General features: G+C 39.4%; 1 protein-coding gene and 1 non-coding gene across 3 annotated transcripts in view; both read left to right on the top strand.

Annotated features, from left to right (window-relative positions):
• CALU (calumenin) overlaps positions 1-19,203 on the top strand; it is a 31,025-nt gene that overhangs the window by 8,686 nt on the left and 3,136 nt on the right. The window contains exons 2-6 of one of the 2 annotated variants that reach the window (XM_058724366.1): positions 1,802-2,033; positions 7,706-7,899; positions 11,329-11,495; positions 12,824-12,884; positions 18,246-18,445. In XM_058724366.1, the coding sequence (XP_058580349.1) occupies positions 1,813-2,033; positions 7,706-7,899; positions 11,329-11,495; positions 12,824-12,884; positions 18,246-18,445 (843 nt within the window). In that variant the 5' untranslated portion in view covers positions 1,802-1,812. Of the gene's footprint in view, positions 1-1,801; positions 2,034-7,438; positions 7,633-7,705; positions 7,900-11,328; positions 11,496-12,823; positions 12,885-18,245; positions 18,446-19,203 lie in introns of both variants that reach the window. The other variant, XM_058724365.1, reaches the window with a different exon arrangement.
• LOC131511226 (U6 spliceosomal RNA) lies at positions 6,995-7,099 on the top strand. The gene has a single exon (XR_009261426.1). It is a non-coding gene; the product is annotated as a U6 spliceosomal RNA (small nuclear RNA).

Raw genomic sequence — 19,203 nt, 5'->3', positions numbered from 1 at the left:
GCTAGTTTAATCTGCAAATTAGGATAAGGTAATGTGTTTAACTTTCATGTGATGCACTGACCTTCCGCATACTGAGCCTTTTGTTACTTTCCTCGGACTGCTGTAACAAATTACCACAAACTGGGTGACTTAAAAGTTCATATAGTCTCTCCTAGTTCTAGAGGCTAGAAATTGAAAATCAAAGAGTTGGCAGAGCCATGCTGTCTTTAGGCTTCGGGGGGAGGATCCTTCCCTCCCTCTTCGTAGCCTCGGGTTGCCAGGAATCCTTGACTTGCAGATGCATCATTCCAATCTCTGCCTCTTTTCATAACTTGGCATTCTCTTCTCTGAGTGTCTGTCCAAACTTCCCTCCTTTTATAAGCATATCAGTCATTGGATTAGAGCCCACCCTAATCCAAATGACCTCATTTTAACTTAATTACCTCTGCAAAGATCCTGTTTCCAAATAAGGTCACATTTGCGGGTACCAGGGTCAGGACTTCACATCTTTTTAGGGAGACACAGTTCAACCCACAACAAGCTTCATTCCTAATAACCACCTGTCTACCCAGTAAGGGAGCCATTAATCGCAAACGGAAATGAATAAGAGATTACATGAATTTACAAAAACTTAACTGCAGGGGGAAAAGCATTCAGAATCCATATTCTACTGGTGAAAGGTTAGTTAAAATACAAAAGTTGGGAAAATCTTTCCTTTTGATTTTTAATTTTATAGTTTTTTCTCTAAGACCATAACCTCTCTAGACAATACTGAGAGGTATCTGTAGAGTCTGATAAACAAGTTGCCATCCTGCAGCTTCTCTGCAAGTTTTTTTTTTTTTCTTTTTGGTATTTTTATTTAATTTTTTAAAATTTACATCCAAGTTACTTAGCATATAGTGCAACAATGAATTCAGGAGTAGATTCCTTAATGCCTCTTACCCATTTAGCCCATCCCTTCTCCCACGATCCCTCCAGTAGCACTCTGTTCTCCATATTCTTTGCAATTTTTAATCATTTTTCAGTAAAGTGTTCCAGCCTTGTGCTTGTTCATTAGAATCACCTGTGACTGCCGAGATTCTGACGGTTGGACTAGGACCTGGGAACCTGTACTTTGAACAGCACTCTAGGCTGTCTTTATGCCCGGGCAAGTTTGGGAAACACAGTATAAGGAATGCTGAAGCAGTTGTTAATCCATCACTGTACCATCTGAATGGTTTGATCTTTGAAGATGATTTGAGATTGAGCATAAATAATGAGAGACAACTTGGTGCTATATATAGGAGAAGGACTCTGCTCAAATATTTCATGGTTTCTAATCTAATGATCATCAGAATCACCTGAGAGGCATTTAAAACTACAGATGCATTCATTCAACTTCAAAGATTCTAATTCAATAGGGGGAATTTTATTAAAGCTTCTTAGGTGATCCTAATAACCAGTCAGGTTTAAAGACCAGACCTCTGATGTAGTACAAAAAGTAAAGTTGTTGGGAGTCAGTAAGTTAGTTTGAATTTAAATGTTGATTCTTTGACTTTTTAAAAGGATTAATATTCTACTTTGGTGTTTTTTAAAGGGGGCCTACTTACAAGGTGGATATTTTAACTGATTCCTTGTCAACTTCCAATCAGATGAAGGAAACTTGGTGAAAAATTCTTACCATAAAAATGGAAAGTCTCATATTCTACCATTCTTATTTTATGGATTAAGTAGTAATATTTGGGGTGAAATCAAATTAGTAACTGGATGTAAGCTTTTAATTTCTTGTTTAATTACAAAGCACACTGCTTCTGGAATTAACTAATCTTTGTTTTTCTTTAAGATCTGATTATCATGGACCTGCGACAGTTTCTTATGTGCCTGTCCTTGTGCACAGCCTTTGCTTTGAGCAAGCCCACAGAAAAGAAGGACCGTGTACACCATGAGCCTCAGCTCAGCGACAAAGTTCACAATGATGCTCAGAGTTTTGATTATGACCATGATGCCTTCTTGGGTGCTGAAGAAGCAAAGACCTTTGATCAGCTGACACCAGAAGAAAGCAAGGAAAGACTTGGGTAAGGTGCCAGCTCTCAGGGGGCTAAAAGTAATGACATTTCTTTATAAGCCAGCTCATTCTTTTTTTCTCTTTTGGCTTGGCAACCCAGTAAAGTTGTTTGGAACTACATCTTCTGAAAGCTAGCCACAGGATTGCTACCACTAAAATTTAATTAATTGCTTGCTTTCATACATTTCTCCACTGAATAATGGTTTTTACCTCATTCTACAAAGCAAAGTCATTTTTGCACAAAAGCACCAAATGCTACAGGACCCAGATTGAATTGCGTCTTGTTCCCCGAGGAACATTACAGGGGAGGCTTCTCATCCCTGATACTTTTAATTTTTAAAAATGATCTGTGACCAAGTATTTGTTGTGCCCCAAGCCAAGCCATTGAGTGGATAATAAACTGCAAATGAGACCCCTGGGCTAATTTCTATAAAGTTGATGATTTCTGAGAATATCCTTTATCCTCTTTGTTTTCATTCTCAGACATTTGCTTAATTAAAAACAAGCAAACGAATCATGCCTTTTAGAAGAAATGGTCTTAATGTCCAAGTATTAATTGCCGTTTCAGTAACAGCTGGGTCATAGTTGGGTTCTGTGATCTTAGCAGGCATCTTTGTGCCTGGAAAATTGATGGTATACCAGTTGATAATTTCTGCGCATCTGAGAATGTTTTTGTTTTGGGTTGTTTTGTTTTTTGTTTGTTTGTTTTTGGCTCTCCTAAAGCCTTGTTTTTAAGGAAATGCAGGTTATTTGTTTTTGAGAGGGGTAGGGGGACAGAGGATCTTAAGCGGGCTCTGCTACTGACAGCAGAGAGCCCGATGTGGGACTCAAACTCACAGATCGTGAGATCAGGACCTGAACCAAAGTGGGATGCCCCCAATGAAATGCAGGTTAATTTAGTGAACATTTTCTCCTTAATGAGCACCATTGGTGTAACTTTCTGAACTATATTCAAGAGGTTTGTTTGGAAAGTTGTACCACAGAGGAATTTCCAAAAGTATTTTGCCATCATGGATAGTGCTTTGATTAGAAGACATTACGGGGTTTGTTTGGGGGTGATACTTCAGAATAAATTTTATCCTTTCATTGGATTATCTGCTAACTGATCGGTACTATATTTTATTCTTTTAAGAGTTTAAAAAAAAATTTTTTTTTCAACGTTTTATTTATTTTTGAGACAGGGAGAGACAGATCATGAACAGGGGAGGGTCAGAGAGAGGGAGACACAGAATCTGAAACAGGCTCCAAGCTCTGAGCTGTCAGCACAGAGCCGACGCGGGGCTCGAACTCAAGGACCTCGAGATCCTGACCTGAGCCGAAGTCGGCCGCTTAACCGGCTGAGCCACCCAGGTGCCCCTTAAAATTTTGTTTTATGTTTATTCCTTTTTGAGAGACACAGAGATAGAGTGTGCATGGGGGAAGGGCACGAGAGAGAGAGGGAGACACAGAATCCCAAGCAGGATTCAGGCTCTGAGCTGTCAGCACAGAGCCCGACATGGGGCTCAAACTCACAAACCGTGAGATCATGACTTGAGCTGAAGTCGGACACTTAACCTATTGAGCCACCCAGGCACCCCGAAGAGATTTTTTTTTAACATTTATTTTTTTTGAAAGACAGTGTGAGTGGGGGAGGGGCAGAGAGAGAAGGAGACACAGAATCTGAAGTAGGCTTCAGGCTTCGAGCAAGCTGTCTGCACAGAGCCCAATGCAGGTCTTGAACCCACGAGCTGTGAGACCATGACCTGAGCTGAAGTTGGATGCTCAACTTACTGAGCCACCCAGGTGCCCCCAATATTTTATTCTTAAACACTGACAGAAATACTCAAAAGATTTTGCTATGTAGAATGAGAAACTATCTCCAAACATTTGAAAATAGGAAAAACAAATACATTAAAGACTCAGTCTTCTGTTAGGTTGCTTTTCTAATTTTAAGAGACCATGCTCACTTTTAATCTTATAACTATGCTAACATTTGGGCTAAAAATAGGGGTGCATGAGAGTATTCTCGGTCTTCATGTCTCACCTATTAATAATGTGCATGTCTGACCCATATTTGGGTCTGTACATGGCTCTTCACAGACTTACTCTTAAATAATGAAGGGCCTTTAGACTTGGTGTTAATCAGTGTGTTCTGGCTCTGTATAGGTGGTGGAGTAGCTCTGCTGGCAGTTTTCAGTAGAGACAACGTTCCTTTTTGTCATCAGTAAATAACAAAAGTTCAACACACATGAGCAGACTCCACATTTGATTAGAATAAGATGGGTAAAATCATGTTTTTCGTAGAATGTATGAACAAGTACTATATGCTTCTCCTAAATTTTGGAGATAATGACAAATGAGGTAATATACTATTGTAAGCAAGGATTCCAGATGAACTTTTTTTTTTTAAGCTTCCTGTGGCATTTTAAACATTGTTTTGGTAGGTGACTATATACCAGAGGTTGGGAACAACAGATTCTCCTCCTCTTTTCCATCCATATAGAAAGCAAGTGATGGACAGAAGATCATTGTTCATACCTGTAGTTGCAAAAATTCACTACTATTTTTAAATCTTTAGTAATATCTAAAAACATTTTAAAACAGTTTTAGTTTTCCCTTTTTCTTTTTAATTTTTTTTTAATGTTTATTTCAGAGAGAGAGCACAATCTGGGGAGGGGCAGAGAGAGGGAGACACAGAATCTGAAGCAGTCTCCAGGCTCTGAGCTGTCAGCACAGAGCCTGACACGGGGCTCGAACTCACGAACCATGAGATCATGACCTGAGCCGAAGTCAGACGTTTAACTGAGCCACCGAGGCGCCCCTAGTTTTCCCTTTTTCTTAAGAATTTTGACAAATAGAACATACTTTCTTATGTGTGTATTCTCCCCCAGTCACTCACAGTGGTCTTAAGTCTACTTAATTTTCATTTATGTGTCCTTCAAATGAGGGTTTGTTTGTTTTGAGGTGGTGATCCTAAATATTAAAAAGTTCTCACACTTGGTGTAGTTGCTTTAGAAATGAACTAGAGCAGTTCATCATCCTTTTTTTTTAGGTCACAGGTCAACCCCTTTGAGAGTCTAAGGAAAGCAAAAGACCCTTCCTCAGAACAGTGCACGTAGGAATATATATAAGATTTTGTATGCTGAATATTTCAGGAATATTATGAACCCTCCTGGAGCCTACTTACTGATTTGCTTTTTGACTCTTGAAAAAAGTAGAGTAGAGGCATATGTTACCTCTTAGGAGAAATAACATAAGGTCCACTAAGTGCATTGTGTCTACCCTGGAATAAATGCTTACTTGATGGCATCATAACTACATCTGTAGGTCACAGGAAAACAACACCATTAGCTTCATAAATTTGCACCGGCCTTTAGAGCTAGTGCCTAAAATGGGACATACCCACTTCCAGTGTATTTTCACAGCTGCCTGCAGGCTGGATGGCCAGCAAGATAAGAATGGCTTTTATATTTTTAGATGGTTACTAAAGTATAGACATATGTGACAAACCATATGTGGCCCACAAAATCAAAGCTATTTACTATCAGTCCCTTTTCGGAAAAAGTTTGCCAACATCTGGGCTAAACCATTTGAGATATTTCTGTTGGAATAAATAGAATGGCATTCAGCCAACTTAATTAACAAAAGCCCCTCTTGAGCAGTTATGTGCTCTTTATCTGAGAGATCCTTATCTGAGTGACCCTCTTTAGGCTGTTTAAAATTTTCATTTGAGAACGGGAGGCATTCTGATACCTTACCTTTTTTTTCTTAATGGTACAGTAGCACTATTGCACTATTGGTAGTTAGTACCATTTGGACGTAAACTAGGTCCCATTATAGATAATGCAAAAGTTTTTAATACTGGTATAACTTAATGTGTTAATATTTTTTAAAATTCCAGGGTTAAAGTTACAAAAAAACTTATGTCCGTGTAGATAGAGGAAGGTATTTAAGAGATAGCTTCTTGCTGCTTTACCTTTTCTATTAATAGTTTAGAGCAAAAGCTGAAAGATTACATATTTCGTGAAGGAGTATGCTTGTTAAATTAGAGAGTTTAAGTACTAGCCAGTTAAGGCTAACAACATACCAATATCAAGATGATATCATACGATATCTTTTCATCGTATCACTAGTAGTCTGTGATTTTAATCACTTTCCGATGTTGTATTCATGAAATGAATGCAGACTGGGAAAAGACATTATTTGCTACCAAGTGACAGTCTTTGTCCATCCTGCAAATAATAGAGCATAGGAGTATGCCAAGATTTCACTTGGACATCTTGATTTGAAGTTCCTATTCCATACTGGGCCACTTGGTTGACTTTTCATAGGTTGTCTTAGCCTTTATAAGTGAGCGGTTGCATCTTTAGGGATTTTCATATCATGCACTTATTTTGAAATTCTTAAGTTAAACTGAGATGCCAAGCCTGGAAGAAAAGCTCATGAAGGGTGAAGTATATTGATTCTTTAGCTTTGTAGTTTTGCTTTATCATCTGTATTCTCACCCTCTCAACTTATTAACATTCTCATAATCTCATGTATGTCAGGGGTGGACATTCTTACCACATCATTTCCTCAAAGTTCTCTGTTTTTGTGGTTCTATGTGAAAATCCAAGTCAACATAGTATATAATTAGCTGTTAGCTATTTTTTATAACAAGCATGCATCTGTCCTTTTGTCTTTGTGTACCTGTGTTGTTGTTGTTTTTCTTTTTTGGTTTTGGGGTGTTTTTTGTGTATGTGTGTGGGTTTTGGTTTTTTGGCTTTTGTTTTTTAATAATCTTGACTTGAGGTATAAGTGATCCCAGAACTATCTTTGTTATCTTTATATTTTTAACAAAAGTTTGTTTGTTTTTTTTAAGCAGCTAAACTTTTTAAAGTCTGGTTTACATTTTTGAATTTTTAGAAAACCCTATCAGTGATTTGTGATTATTTACCAAAAATTGAGATTCTCCTAAAGCAATAAAGAAAAACATAAGGATTTGCTTGTCATGCTCGCTTCGGCAGCACACATATTGGAACGATACAAAGAAGATTAACGCGGCCCCTGCACAAAGGGCAACATGCAAATAAAAAAAAAAAAGATTTGCATGTTGTTTGATACAAAGAATGGAGAACCCAGATAGGAATGGATATTCACTCCTGGATTCTGACCATTGGCTGTAACTGACCCCTAAAAGGATGAGACTGGGATTGCTTTCGCGTGTAAGTGCACCAGCCATGGACTGCACTTGCCTTGTCTAGATGGCTCGTTACCAGTAACAGGCCACTTAAGAGAAATATTTTCAGTTGCTTATCTGGAAGGTTTTTTTTGGAGACAATTTTTATGTCCATGCTTTAGCCCTGGGCAACACCTGTGGTCACAACACACACCTGGCTAAGTCTGGAGCCTTGTGTCTTTTTAACCTCTTGCTGGATTTCTCTGCATTTTCTACAGAAAGATTGTAAGTAAAATAGATGGCGACAAGGACGGGTTTGTCACTGTGGATGAGCTCAAAGACTGGATTAAATTTGCACAAAAGCGCTGGATTTACGAGGATGTAGAGCGACAGTGGAAGGGGCATGACCTCAATGAGGACGGCCTCGTTTCCTGGGAGGAGTATAAAAATGCCACCTACGGCTACGTTTTAGGTAGGTCCCTACTATCTGGGGGAAAAAGCCTTGTGGAGCTGGCACCTTGAAACGTAACTGTTTTGTCTTGTAGAATGATTGTAGATAAAATAGACGTGGATAAAGATGGGTTTGTGACGGAGGGGGAGCTGAAATCCTGGATTAAGCACGCCCAGAAGAAATACATATATGACAATGTTGAAAACCAATGGCACGAGTTTGATATGAATCAAGACGGCTTAATCTCCTGGGATGAGTACAGAAACGTGACTTATGGCACTTACTTGGGTAAGGGGCAAGATGTCAGCCTGATAGAGACCATGGTCTTGAGTCAAAGAAACAAATGGGTCACACAGTGAAGGAAAGGAAGAAATTGTGCACTTTAAAAATAGTCCAAATGCTGTGAACTGATTTCCCTTTATTAACTTTAAATGTGTATATTAAGTATTTTAGTTTTGTAAGGTCCGGCATCTTCTACATCTTTAGCATTTCAGATATTATTTTAGCAATTTTTCTTTCTGTGATCCCTCAGATCATTTTTGGAGCAAATCTGCTCTAAAAGGCATTGTTTCAATAATGCAAAGCAAGAGACTTTGAAATATCTCTTGACATGGTCACGTTAAAGTGGTGACCCTGAAATTCAAGCTAGATTCCTGTATAACTGGTGAGAATAGGAAAATTACTGACCTTCCATAATAAAATAAAGATCAAATAGCTTTCCTTGATAAAATTTAACAATTTTAGTATGTCTGCTTACTGAAGTTTAGAAAAGAAAATTTCCCATTTGTTTTCTCTGGCACATGAGTTTATCAGCCTGCTATGCAAATGCTTCAAGGCAAATGTGATTGCTTTCTGTTGATTTGGTAGCTTGTATGCTTGGGCCACCTGTTAGTAATCTTCTTTTACTTATTACACTTGCCTGTTGTTGAATGCTAGGTGGCAGTCTTACTGAGTTGATGATAAGGGTGTTTTTGTTATGCGATTCCTCTTCGTAGTTACAATTTGAGATAAGAATGTATAAATGTCACTTCTTGCATTTTTATCGTGGAAATGAGGCAAATTTCTGGGTTAAAGCAGGCATTCTCCACCACTGATTAACAAGCAGTGAGTGTATAATGGTCTGTTTCCCCCACTGGATGGCCAGCTGTCTGTGTTAATTACAGGACTGCCTGCATTTCTAGTGAAGAGACTTTTATTTCTGTATTGAGCTTGTTCTCATTCCTAAGACAAAAGTGGCAATCTTTCTTCATGCTTGACACTTAGCCAAGAACCAAACATATCCTTCACCCAATTAAGAACATGTGTATTAAGAAGTCAGTGCAGATGGAGAGGCACCCGTGTTTCTTGCTTTCTGGCTGAGACTCAGCACCCTCCTGATTTATTTGGACTTATAAATATAGAGCAAAGGCTAGGTTATTGGTGATCTAAACAGAATGGTGTGTTAATAAATCTCAGTTCAGACCTAGGCACTTACTTGCTACCCAAAATGAATTTTAAGCTCTTTGTATGATTATGTGCATAAAAATCTGTTGAGAGCTCCATTGCGCTCTCAGGTCAAATGATTCAATGTAATGGGTATTTCTGCTGAGACTGAATAAGCTGAAGCACTGGCTAGAGAAGCAATATCTTTATAAGGCATCTTTCCCTGGAGGCATGTGGGTGGATAGCACTCGGGGTAATGAGGTGACTTACAGAAGTGCTGAGGGTTTTTTTTTTTTTTTTTTTTTTTTTTTTTTGGTGAGAGTATGTTCTTGATTTAATCTTGAGTTCAGGTATAAGTCATCTTAGCTTTTAATTAAAATCTGTCTTAATCTGCTTTCCACAAAAGGAAGGTTAACACTGTTTCTGCTACAAGCAAAATATGGAATACTAAGATCCATCCTGGCTATCCCAAAACTAGATCAAGAGCCTGCTTGAAACTGCAGGCTGCCTAGCACAATAAGCTGGTACTTAGGATAGATATGGCACCCCAAACAATGACAGCAAACACATGAATTTAATTATTTAAAATAAAATATTTTATCTTTTGTGTGCATGTTATCAGGCTACTTGATTCCAGTCACCACATTTTACCCTGAGGTGGAGAGAAGGGCTCTTAGTTAAGAATCTAGTCTTGTTGTGTCAGTTGTCTTCTGTTACCTTTATTTTGTTATGGAGTCGGTACTGAAACTTTGTTTAGAAGAGACGACTTAGTATCTTTAAAAAGTGTATTTTCCTTAAATTCTCCATCTTCAACCTATTATGGTTTTGAGTATCCTGTATAGTCACGATTCAATAAGCTGTCTTACTGAATTTTGACGCTCAACAAAGAGTGAAGTTTCAAACTGCCCAAAACTCTCAAAACAGAGTGGTAGTTTGTTTTTGTTTTCCAAACCGTGCTTGAAATTTGGAAGGACTGAACTTTGGTATCAAAAGTCAGCAGTGTGATGTTATTGTTAAAGGGGCCTTGTGGGTTTTTTTATAACACTAGTGCCATATCTTTATTTAAGCAATATGTTCTAGGAACAATTGTTTCTTAGCTTGATTGTGGTGTCTTTCACATTTCATGATATCTTCACATGCTTTCTTCTGGTCCACACAGCAGATTGAAAAGGTTTTTTTGTCCATTTATTTTGGGCTTTTTCCTACAGATAACTCCTCCAACTTAAACTGAATTTCATTCTTCTAGAGACTAAATAGCTACTGCTTATATAGTTCAACATCATAACAGATGGATAGGTCCAGAAACAGTTTGGTTGTAATCTAATGTTTACTTTTTGTAACAGCTGTATTGAGGTATAATTGGCATATATAGGACACTGCACATATTTAAAATGCACAATTGATGAGTTTTGACATAGGTATATACCAATGAACCCATTCTTACAATCAAGATGAATGAACTTATCCATCACCCGAAAAAATTTCCTCATGTCCCTTCATAATCCGGCTTACCGTCCCTATCCCCTATCCCTAGGCAACCTCTGACCTGTTTTGCGTAACTCTAGTTTTACATCCTAGAATCTTACAGAAATGAGGGAGAGGGGTGGCAAACGGTACCTGTAATTCGTGGTAGATAATCTGAGTTGGCTGAAAAAACTGAAGTGTGACTTTTCAAAGGGTAATAATTCTGTTGCTTGAATCAAAGTGACCTTAATATGAGATAGAAAACCTTTGATATCTAGCTTCTCGGTGGGAGTCGAATCTTTAATAAAAATAGCAATAGCTAACATTTATTGAAAGCCAGCTATATGCCAGGCACTATTCTCAGCACTTAGATTTATTTCCTCATTTACCCTCATAGCAGTCCTATGAGACAGGCACCATTATTACCTCCACTTAGATTGAAGCACAGTTACTTGTCCACAGTCACACAGCTAGGAGTGGTAGAGTTAGGATTCAAACCCAGATAATATGATTTTAAAACTACCACTGCCTCTCAGATATAACTAGAAAGCTGGAACCCTCTAGTAGCCTTAACACCAAAAATAGTGAAGCAGTACCTAGGTTAGCCAAGGAGCCAGGGTTCCATGTTGGATGGCAAACATTTACATTCAACTTGGACCTGACTTTGATGACCAAAACTAATGTTTTCACACTGTTAACAATTTTACCTGTGTAATCACGTTGTTTCTTCGTTGCTTGGTTTATCCTTCTTGGAAATTGATTCCTCAGCCCATACATTTTCATGTTTTGTGGAAGTCTGTTAAAACTTAACCTAAATGTTTTGTTTTCTAGATGATCCAGACCCTGATGATGGTTTTAACTATAAACAAATGATGGTTAGAGATGAGCGGAGATTTAAGATGGCAGACAAGGATGGAGACCTTATTGCCACAAAGGAAGAATTCACAGCTTTCCTGCACCCTGAGGAATATGATTACATGAAAGACATAGTAGTACAGGTTGGTGGAGAACAGTGATTCTCAGCAGAAACTCAGTTTCTCTTTTTGGGAGAATGGCTATATTTGGGAGAATGACTTATTTAAGTAAGCTCTAAGCTCCAGGGTAGGGCTTGAACTCAGTGACCCCGAGATCAAGAATCCCATGCTGTAATGACTGAGCCAGCCAGGTGCCCCAGGAAAATCCTTTTTTTTTTTTTTTTTTAATGTTTATTTATTATTTTGAAGAGACCGAGAGTGAGCAGGAGAGGGACAGAGAGAGGAGACACAGAATCTGAAGCAAGCTCTGAGCTGTCAGCACAGAGTCCAGTGTGGGGCACGAACCCACAATCCTCAAGATCATGACCTGAGCTGAAGTTGGACGCTTAACGGACTGAGCCACTGAGGCGCCCTAGGAATATCCTATTTTTAAAAATATCTCATAACCAGGACACCTAGGTGGCTTAGTCAGTTAAGCATCCAGTTTCGGCTCAGGTTACGATCTCACAGTTGGTGAGTTTGAGCCCTGTAGGGGGTTCTCTGCTGTCAGTGCGAAGCCCACTTTGGATCTTCTGTTCCCCTTTCTCTTTGCCCCTTCACCACTCAACGTCTCTCCCTCCCTCCCTCCCTCCCTCCCTCCCTCCCTCTGTCTCTCTCTCTCTCTCAAAAGTAAACATTAAAACAAAATCCCATAACCAGTGATCAGACACTACTGAAGAATTGTCACAGAAGGCAGTTACCAATAAAACATAAACTGTAGACTTTATAGTTTTGTAAACATAAAACATAGACTACATAGTTACAGACCTACGGGTCATATCTGTTAGAATGACTTCATGACTAGGGCTACTCCACATCATTATCGGCTTGGTGGGATAGGTCATTATTAAATAATGCCAGTGTTCCTCCAAGAAGATTCATAATTATTTAGGGTTGAAGCATAAAAAATAGTTAATATTTTACCATTTTTTCGGCTAGAAAAACAGCAACTTCCTATGCTTTAACCATACCCACACGTGTACATGTTTGTTTTTAAATTTTTTTTTAATGTTTATTATTTTTGAGAGAGAGACAGAGTGTGAGCAGGTGAGCACAGAGAGGGAGGGAGAGACCTAGAATCCGAAGCAGGTTCCACGCTCCAAGCTGTCAGCACAGAGCCTGATGTGGGGCTCGAACTCATGAACTGTGAAGTCATGATCTGAGCCAAAGTCAGATGCTTTAACCGACTAAGCCACTCCCACGCCCCTAACCATACCCACATGTTCGTGTGTGTTTTTAATGAATGATAAATGCCTAAACTAATTCATCCAGATACTAACTTTAATAGTCTCTTCTTACTCTCTTTTGTCCAGGAAACAATGGAGGATATAGATAAGAATGCTGATGGTTTCATTGACCTGGAAGAGTATATTGGTAAGTCTGTTTCTCCTGTTTTGCCTAGAGGAAGCTGAGAAGTTGTGGAAGTGTGTTTGCCCATAGAAATAATTTACCCCTGGGTAGCTTCGCTGGTTCAGATTCTGACTTTTGATTTTGGCTCAGGTCATGATCTTACCATAGTGAGATTGAGCCCTGCATCGGGCTCTGTGCTGGGTATGGAACCTGCTTGAGATTCTCTCTCCCTCTCCCTCTGCCCCTCCCTGTGCACACCCACAAGTCTGAGCTCTCTATTTCTCTCTGAAAATAAACAGGGGCGCCTGGGTGGCTCAGTCAGTTAAGTGTCTGGCTTAGGCTCAGGTCATGATCTTACAACTCGTGAGTTTGAGCCCAACATCAGGCTCTGTGCTGACAGCTCAGAGCCTGGAGCCTGCTTCAGATTCTCTGTCCCTCTCTCTGTCTGCCCCTCCCCGCTCATTATGTCTCTGTCTCTCTCAAGAATAAACATTTTTTATGTTTTTTATATTTGAGAGAGAGAGACAGAGTGTGAGCAGGGGAGGGGCAGAGAGATGGAGACAGAATCTGAAGCAGGCTTCAGGCTCCAAGCTGTCAGCACAGAGCCCAACATAGGGCTCAAACTCACAACCATGCCGAAGTCGGTGGCCCAACAGAATGAGCCACCCAGGCACCCCTCAAGAATACACATTTTTTAAAAATTAAAAAAAAATTGTTTTAAATGAAAGAAATTTTTTTAATGCAAATTTAAAAATAATTTGGGGTGCCCGGGTGGCTCAGTCAGTTGAGTGTCCCACTTCAGCTCAGGTCATGATCTCACAGTTGGGGGTTCGAGTCCTCCATCAGGCTGTCTGCATTCAGTGTGGAGTCTCCCCTTCAGATCCTCTGTCCCCCAACTTTACTCCTCCCCTGCTCGCTTACTTGCTCTATCTCTCTCTCTCTCAAAAATAAACATTAAAAAAAAATAATAATTTACCCCATGGGTCAACTCTTAGCACATCATTAAGCCAGGCCAGCATGAGGAATAGTGGGTCATGATAAAGTGTCTGTAGCAGCACTGTCCAATCAAAATGTAAATGTGAGCCACATGATATATTTTTACTTTTTAAAAAAAATTTTTTTAATGTTTATTTTTGAGAGACAGAGCACAAGTAGGGGAGGGGCAGAGAGAGGGAGATACAAATCTGAAGCAGGTTCCAGGCTCTGAGCTGTCAGCACAGAGCCTGAAGTGGGCTCGAACCCATGAACCGCGAGATCGTGACCTGAGCCAAAGTCGGCACTTAACCGACTGAGCCACCCAGGTGCCCCATGTTATTACTTTTCTAATAGCTACATCAAAAGTTTTTTTTTAGGGATTCCTGGGTGGCTCATTCGGTTAAGCATCCAGCTCTTGGTTTGGGCTCAATCAGGTCATGATCTCATAGCTCCTGAGTTGGACCCCTGGGTCAGGCTCTGCGCTGACGGTGTGAAGCCTGCTTGGGATTCTCTCTCCCTCTTTCTCCGCCCCTCCTCGGCTGGTGTGCGCGTTCTCTCTCAAAATAAATAAACTTAAAAAAATTTTTTTAGCATGATTAAATATATTTTATTTAACCTAGTAATCTAAATTACTTTCATCATGTTATCAATATAAATTATTAAGAATTTTTTTCATACTGTTTGCAGAAGCATCTTTTATACTTACAGTACATCTCTGATCAGACCAGCCATAGTTGAAGTCCTTGATAGCTCCATGTGGCCAGTGGCTGCCATATTGGATAGCACTGATACAGTGCATTCCAGATGCCCATGGAATTGACGGTAAAGAGTTGTAGGGAGCCTAAACTGGTGTTAGGAAACCCAAGAGAAGAATATAGGGAATAGGATAAGAGATCAGTGGGTGACTAAGGGACCCCAAGTTGCCAATTTCTCTTAGAGTATTTCCTCCTTTCTACGATATTCTGTTTGTATTTTCTGTCTAGGCCCTCTGTTCCCTTTTTTTTTTTTTTTCCACCTGTCCCTTGAATTGAGCAAGTTACTTTTCTCAGATTTTATCTTTTTTTTTTTTTTTTTTTTTTCAACGTTCTTTATTTATTTTTGGGACAGAGAGAGACAGAGCATGAACGGGGGAGGGGCAGAGAGAGAGGGAGACACAGAATCGGAAACAGGCTCCAGGCTCCGAGCCATCAGCCCAGAGCCTGACGCGGGGCTCGAACTCACGGACCGCGAGATCGTGACCTGGCTGAAGTCGGACGCTTAACCGACTGCGCCACCCAGGCGCCCCCTTCTCAGATTTTATCTAATTATACTTGCTCTTTATATTTAGGGTTATTCCCATTGAATTACTCCCTGAATATTTACCATTCTTCAAAGACTCAGTGATGTGTTCTGAGTTTTTTTAGAGAAAAAGGAATGAGCAGTGGAAGATCTTCCTTCCTTCCTTCCTTCCTTCCTTCCTTCCTTCCTTCCTTCCTTCCTTCCTTCCTTCCTTCCTTCCTTCTTCTTTCTTTTTCTTTCTTTCCAAAATGATTCTTTTTAGTGGAGTTCATCAGCACAGAGGAAGTAAATGTCTGGCTGCATTTACTAAGACTGCTTCAAAGTTGACCGTTTCTACTTTTAAATATTTTATCTTTTCATTCCTGGCTTTTGCCATTTTATCACTATTGCTAAAACTGAGGAACTCATTTGAACCTCCAGAGGAGAGGAATTAAGTTTTATAACTGGTAAGTACCATCATTTATCAAGCATCGAGGTCAAATAAGGAGATATTTCTTTCTACCTCTCCATCATACATATCCAAGGGCAGAGGAATTGTATTTTGAAACTGTTAAACCAAGTGTGTGTGTGTGTGTGTGTGTGTGTGTGTGTGTGTGTGTGTTTATTTCTTTTGCAAACCATCAACTAACGTAAACACTTACACCAGGGATGCTGGACTTTGTAAACCTAAAAGTCCCCAAACAATATCTTCCAGTTTCTAGGGATATGCTAGTTTCTGCCCTATTGAGGAGAGAGATCATAAACAAATGGTCAGTGCCTCTTACATTTAGCATGAGTTATGCTGTTGAATTTTTTATTTAAACTTGTTGTAGAACATTGCAAACATGTACAAAATTAGAATTTCATGTACCTGTGCCCAGCCCTAACAGCCGTCTACTCATGGCCGATCCCTTCACATCTGTAACCAATCCATTTCCTTACTTTTTTTTATTATTTTGAAGTAAATTCCAATCATCATCTCATTTCATCTCTAAGCATTGCATTATGTATCCTAAGAACATTTTAACATAATCTCAAAAAAATTAATTTTAGTGTCATTATACAGATTAAATCCTTTTTAAATAGAAATTTAAATAGTATTATTTTTATCCTTACTCATCTATCTTTGAAATGCACTTACATTACATTGTATATTCTAGTTTCTATTAAAAGGATGTCTTTTGGGGGGCTTGCGTGGATCAGTTGGTTAAGCGTCCGATTTCGGCTCAGGTCATGATCTCATGGTTCGTGAGTTTGAGCCCCACATTGGGCTCGGTGCTGAAAGGACCTTGCTTTGGATTCTGTCTTCCTCTGTCTCTGACCCACCCCTGCTCATACTATCTCTCTCAAAAATAAACAAACATTAAAAAAAATACTTAAAAAAAAGTATGTCTTTTAAGCACCCATTTATTTCCTCTGTAATTCAGAATTTCCCCATATGTGTACTATGAAAGGTCTCGACCCACAGGACAGCTAAGGCAGGGCACTGGCCCGGTGGATCATACAAATATTACATTTTCTGAATGTGCTGTAGCATAGAAAAAAACAGGCAAGTCCTGTCCTGAGGTACTCCTCCTTTGTTTAAAACAGAAGTAGTTCGGGGCGCCTGGGTGGCTCAGTCAATTAAGCGTCCGACTTCGGCTCAGGTCACGATCTCACTGTCCGTGGGTTCAAGCCCCGCGTCGGGCTCTGTGCTGACTGCTCAGAGCCTGGAGCCTGTTTCAGATTCTGTGTCTCCCTCTCTCTCTGACCCTCCCCCGTTCATGCTCTGTCTCTGTCTCAAAAATAAATAAACGTTAAAAAATTAAAAAAAAAAAAAAAACAGAAGTAGTTCTACTCTTAGCCCTCAAGTTCAGGAAAATGACAGTACCAACTGTCAGGTGACAATAATACATTTTAGTAATGAGTTCATCCTTTATTCAAGGGAAAACAGCCCATAGACTGGGGATCATTGTGCCCAACAAGCAGTGGCGTGCTCTCTTCCCAAGGGATTTTGGGCAAGAGCCGAGTTTTATAGAGCATTAGAAGCAGCAGCGTAGAAACAGCATGACTGGCTGGCTAGCAGGTCCTATTTTCTAGGGTCAGGTAAACTAGCTGAATCTGAGTTGGAGGATTGTGATTGGTGTACATTAAATTTCCTTGGCAGTATGGTGTTTCCTCTAAGTGCAGGCTAACTTGTGTTCAGATTTGTGACTTGGGCCGTCTCCATTTTGTGGGTTCCTACATATAAAACCTTTACCACAACTAAATACCTTTGCTTAGAACTGCTGGAAACCATTTAGACGTATATAAGGTATGCTCCCGTACCTTGCATACAATGCACATACACTGATGTATACCTCAGGAATCTTCAGACTTTTTCATTCACATAATTCTAAAAAAATTTTGACAAAACAGTATTTTATTGCACATTTTAAAATTGGTATCTTTAAATAGCTGTAAAGAAGAATCTCTGTTGGTTGTAAATACTGAATTTCAAAGTACCTTAACTTTTAAATCTAGTAAAATTCAGGTATACAATACCAACTTCTTAGCCACCAGCATTCATAGAAGTAATTTGAACAAACTAGCTTTAGAAGATAATAGTAAATTCAGGTTTGGACTGAGTATTCAGTAATACCAAAAAATTGATTTTGTGAAACATGATGACATTATGGCTATATAAGAAAATACCCATTATTTTTAGAAGTAGGTTCTTAAAAAACTGTTCTGAAATATACTTAGTAATTGGTAGACTGTTTGGGCTTCTAGTCTACACTTCTCAAGTTTTCTTGAGAATTTAAAATAGCACCTTTCTAATACCAATAGGTTTAACTAGTTACCTTGGATTGAAAAGGAATGTAGGAAACAACTATCTTTTGAAAGTTAGCCTTTATCTTTCTGGATGTTAGTCATCTCCCTTTATTTTTTCAATTTTTAAGGGCTAAGGATTCTTTTTGGGCTCACTAACTCAAAATCAACAGCTGGAAATATTCTTAAAGGTCATTAATTAAACCTCAGGAAAATGCCTTGCTTTCTCAGGCCTCTCTGACCTATAAAATAGCCTTGTAACTGCTACTACGTTCCAGATGGGGGAAAAGTTAAGCCAGATTAGCATGTGGCAGTCTTGGGAAAAATACTCACCTTTTGTATTATGTATGTCTATGTACGTAGGTGACATGTACAGCCATGATGGAAATGCTGATGAGCCAGAATGGGTAAAGACAGAAAGAGAACAATTTGTTGAGTTTCGAGATAAGAACCGTGATGGGAAGATGGACAAGGAAGAGACCAAAGACTGGATCCTCCCCTCAGACTATGATCATGCAGAGGCAGAAGCCAGGCACCTAGTGTATGAATCAGACCAGAACAAGGTAAGTCTGGCCAGGCCCAAACAACCTAGCAGTGATCAAAGTCTGTTTCTAGGGGATTACCTAAAACATTCCTGTTGAGGTACACAGAGCATGTAAGGTCTTAATTAGTCTAAGTCTGCTGCAAATCTTAAGTTGGCGATTGAAAACTTACAGGGCAGTGCTAGCTATCTGATCTCATTTTAGAAATCCCTTTGCCCAGTGTTCACACCATTGGAGGCATTTGGCTTCAGCAAAGAGCCTCTGTACGTAGCCTGTGCCCAGCATGCTTCATCTGTTATCTTTGGATCCCCAGGAAATTTTCCCTAATTTTTTTTCCCCATTATTTCCTTTGTTCTTTTACCTATCATAGGCTCATTTTCCCTACTCAAAGTTGGTCATCTCCCTCTTTTTTTTTATTTTTATTTTTTTGTATTTAAAAAAAATTTTTTTTTATTAATGTTTATTTATTTTTGAGAGAGACAGAGCTCAAGAGGGGAGGGGCCAGAGACAGAGGGAGACACAGAATCTGAAGCAGGCTCCAGGCTCCGAGCTGTCAGCACAGAGCCCAATGCAGGGCTCAAAGTCACGAACCGTGAGATCATGACCTGAGCCGAAGTCGGACGCTCAACCGACTGAACCACTTGGGCACCCTGATCATTTCCTTCTTAAATATGCTTTTTAAAACTAAATTCTTAGTAGTTAGGTTGTAAATCATCTTTTCTCTGGAGCCTGTTAAAATTGTCCTCAATCAATTATCTGAGGCATTTGGTTCATTAAAA

The sequence above is a fragment of the Neofelis nebulosa genome, chromosome 4, assembly GCF_028018385.1.
Source record: "Neofelis nebulosa isolate mNeoNeb1 chromosome 4, mNeoNeb1.pri, whole genome shotgun sequence".
Taxonomy (NCBI): Eukaryota; Metazoa; Chordata; class Mammalia; order Carnivora; family Felidae; genus Neofelis; species Neofelis nebulosa.
This window is presented reverse-complemented; position numbering and strand designations above follow the sequence as displayed.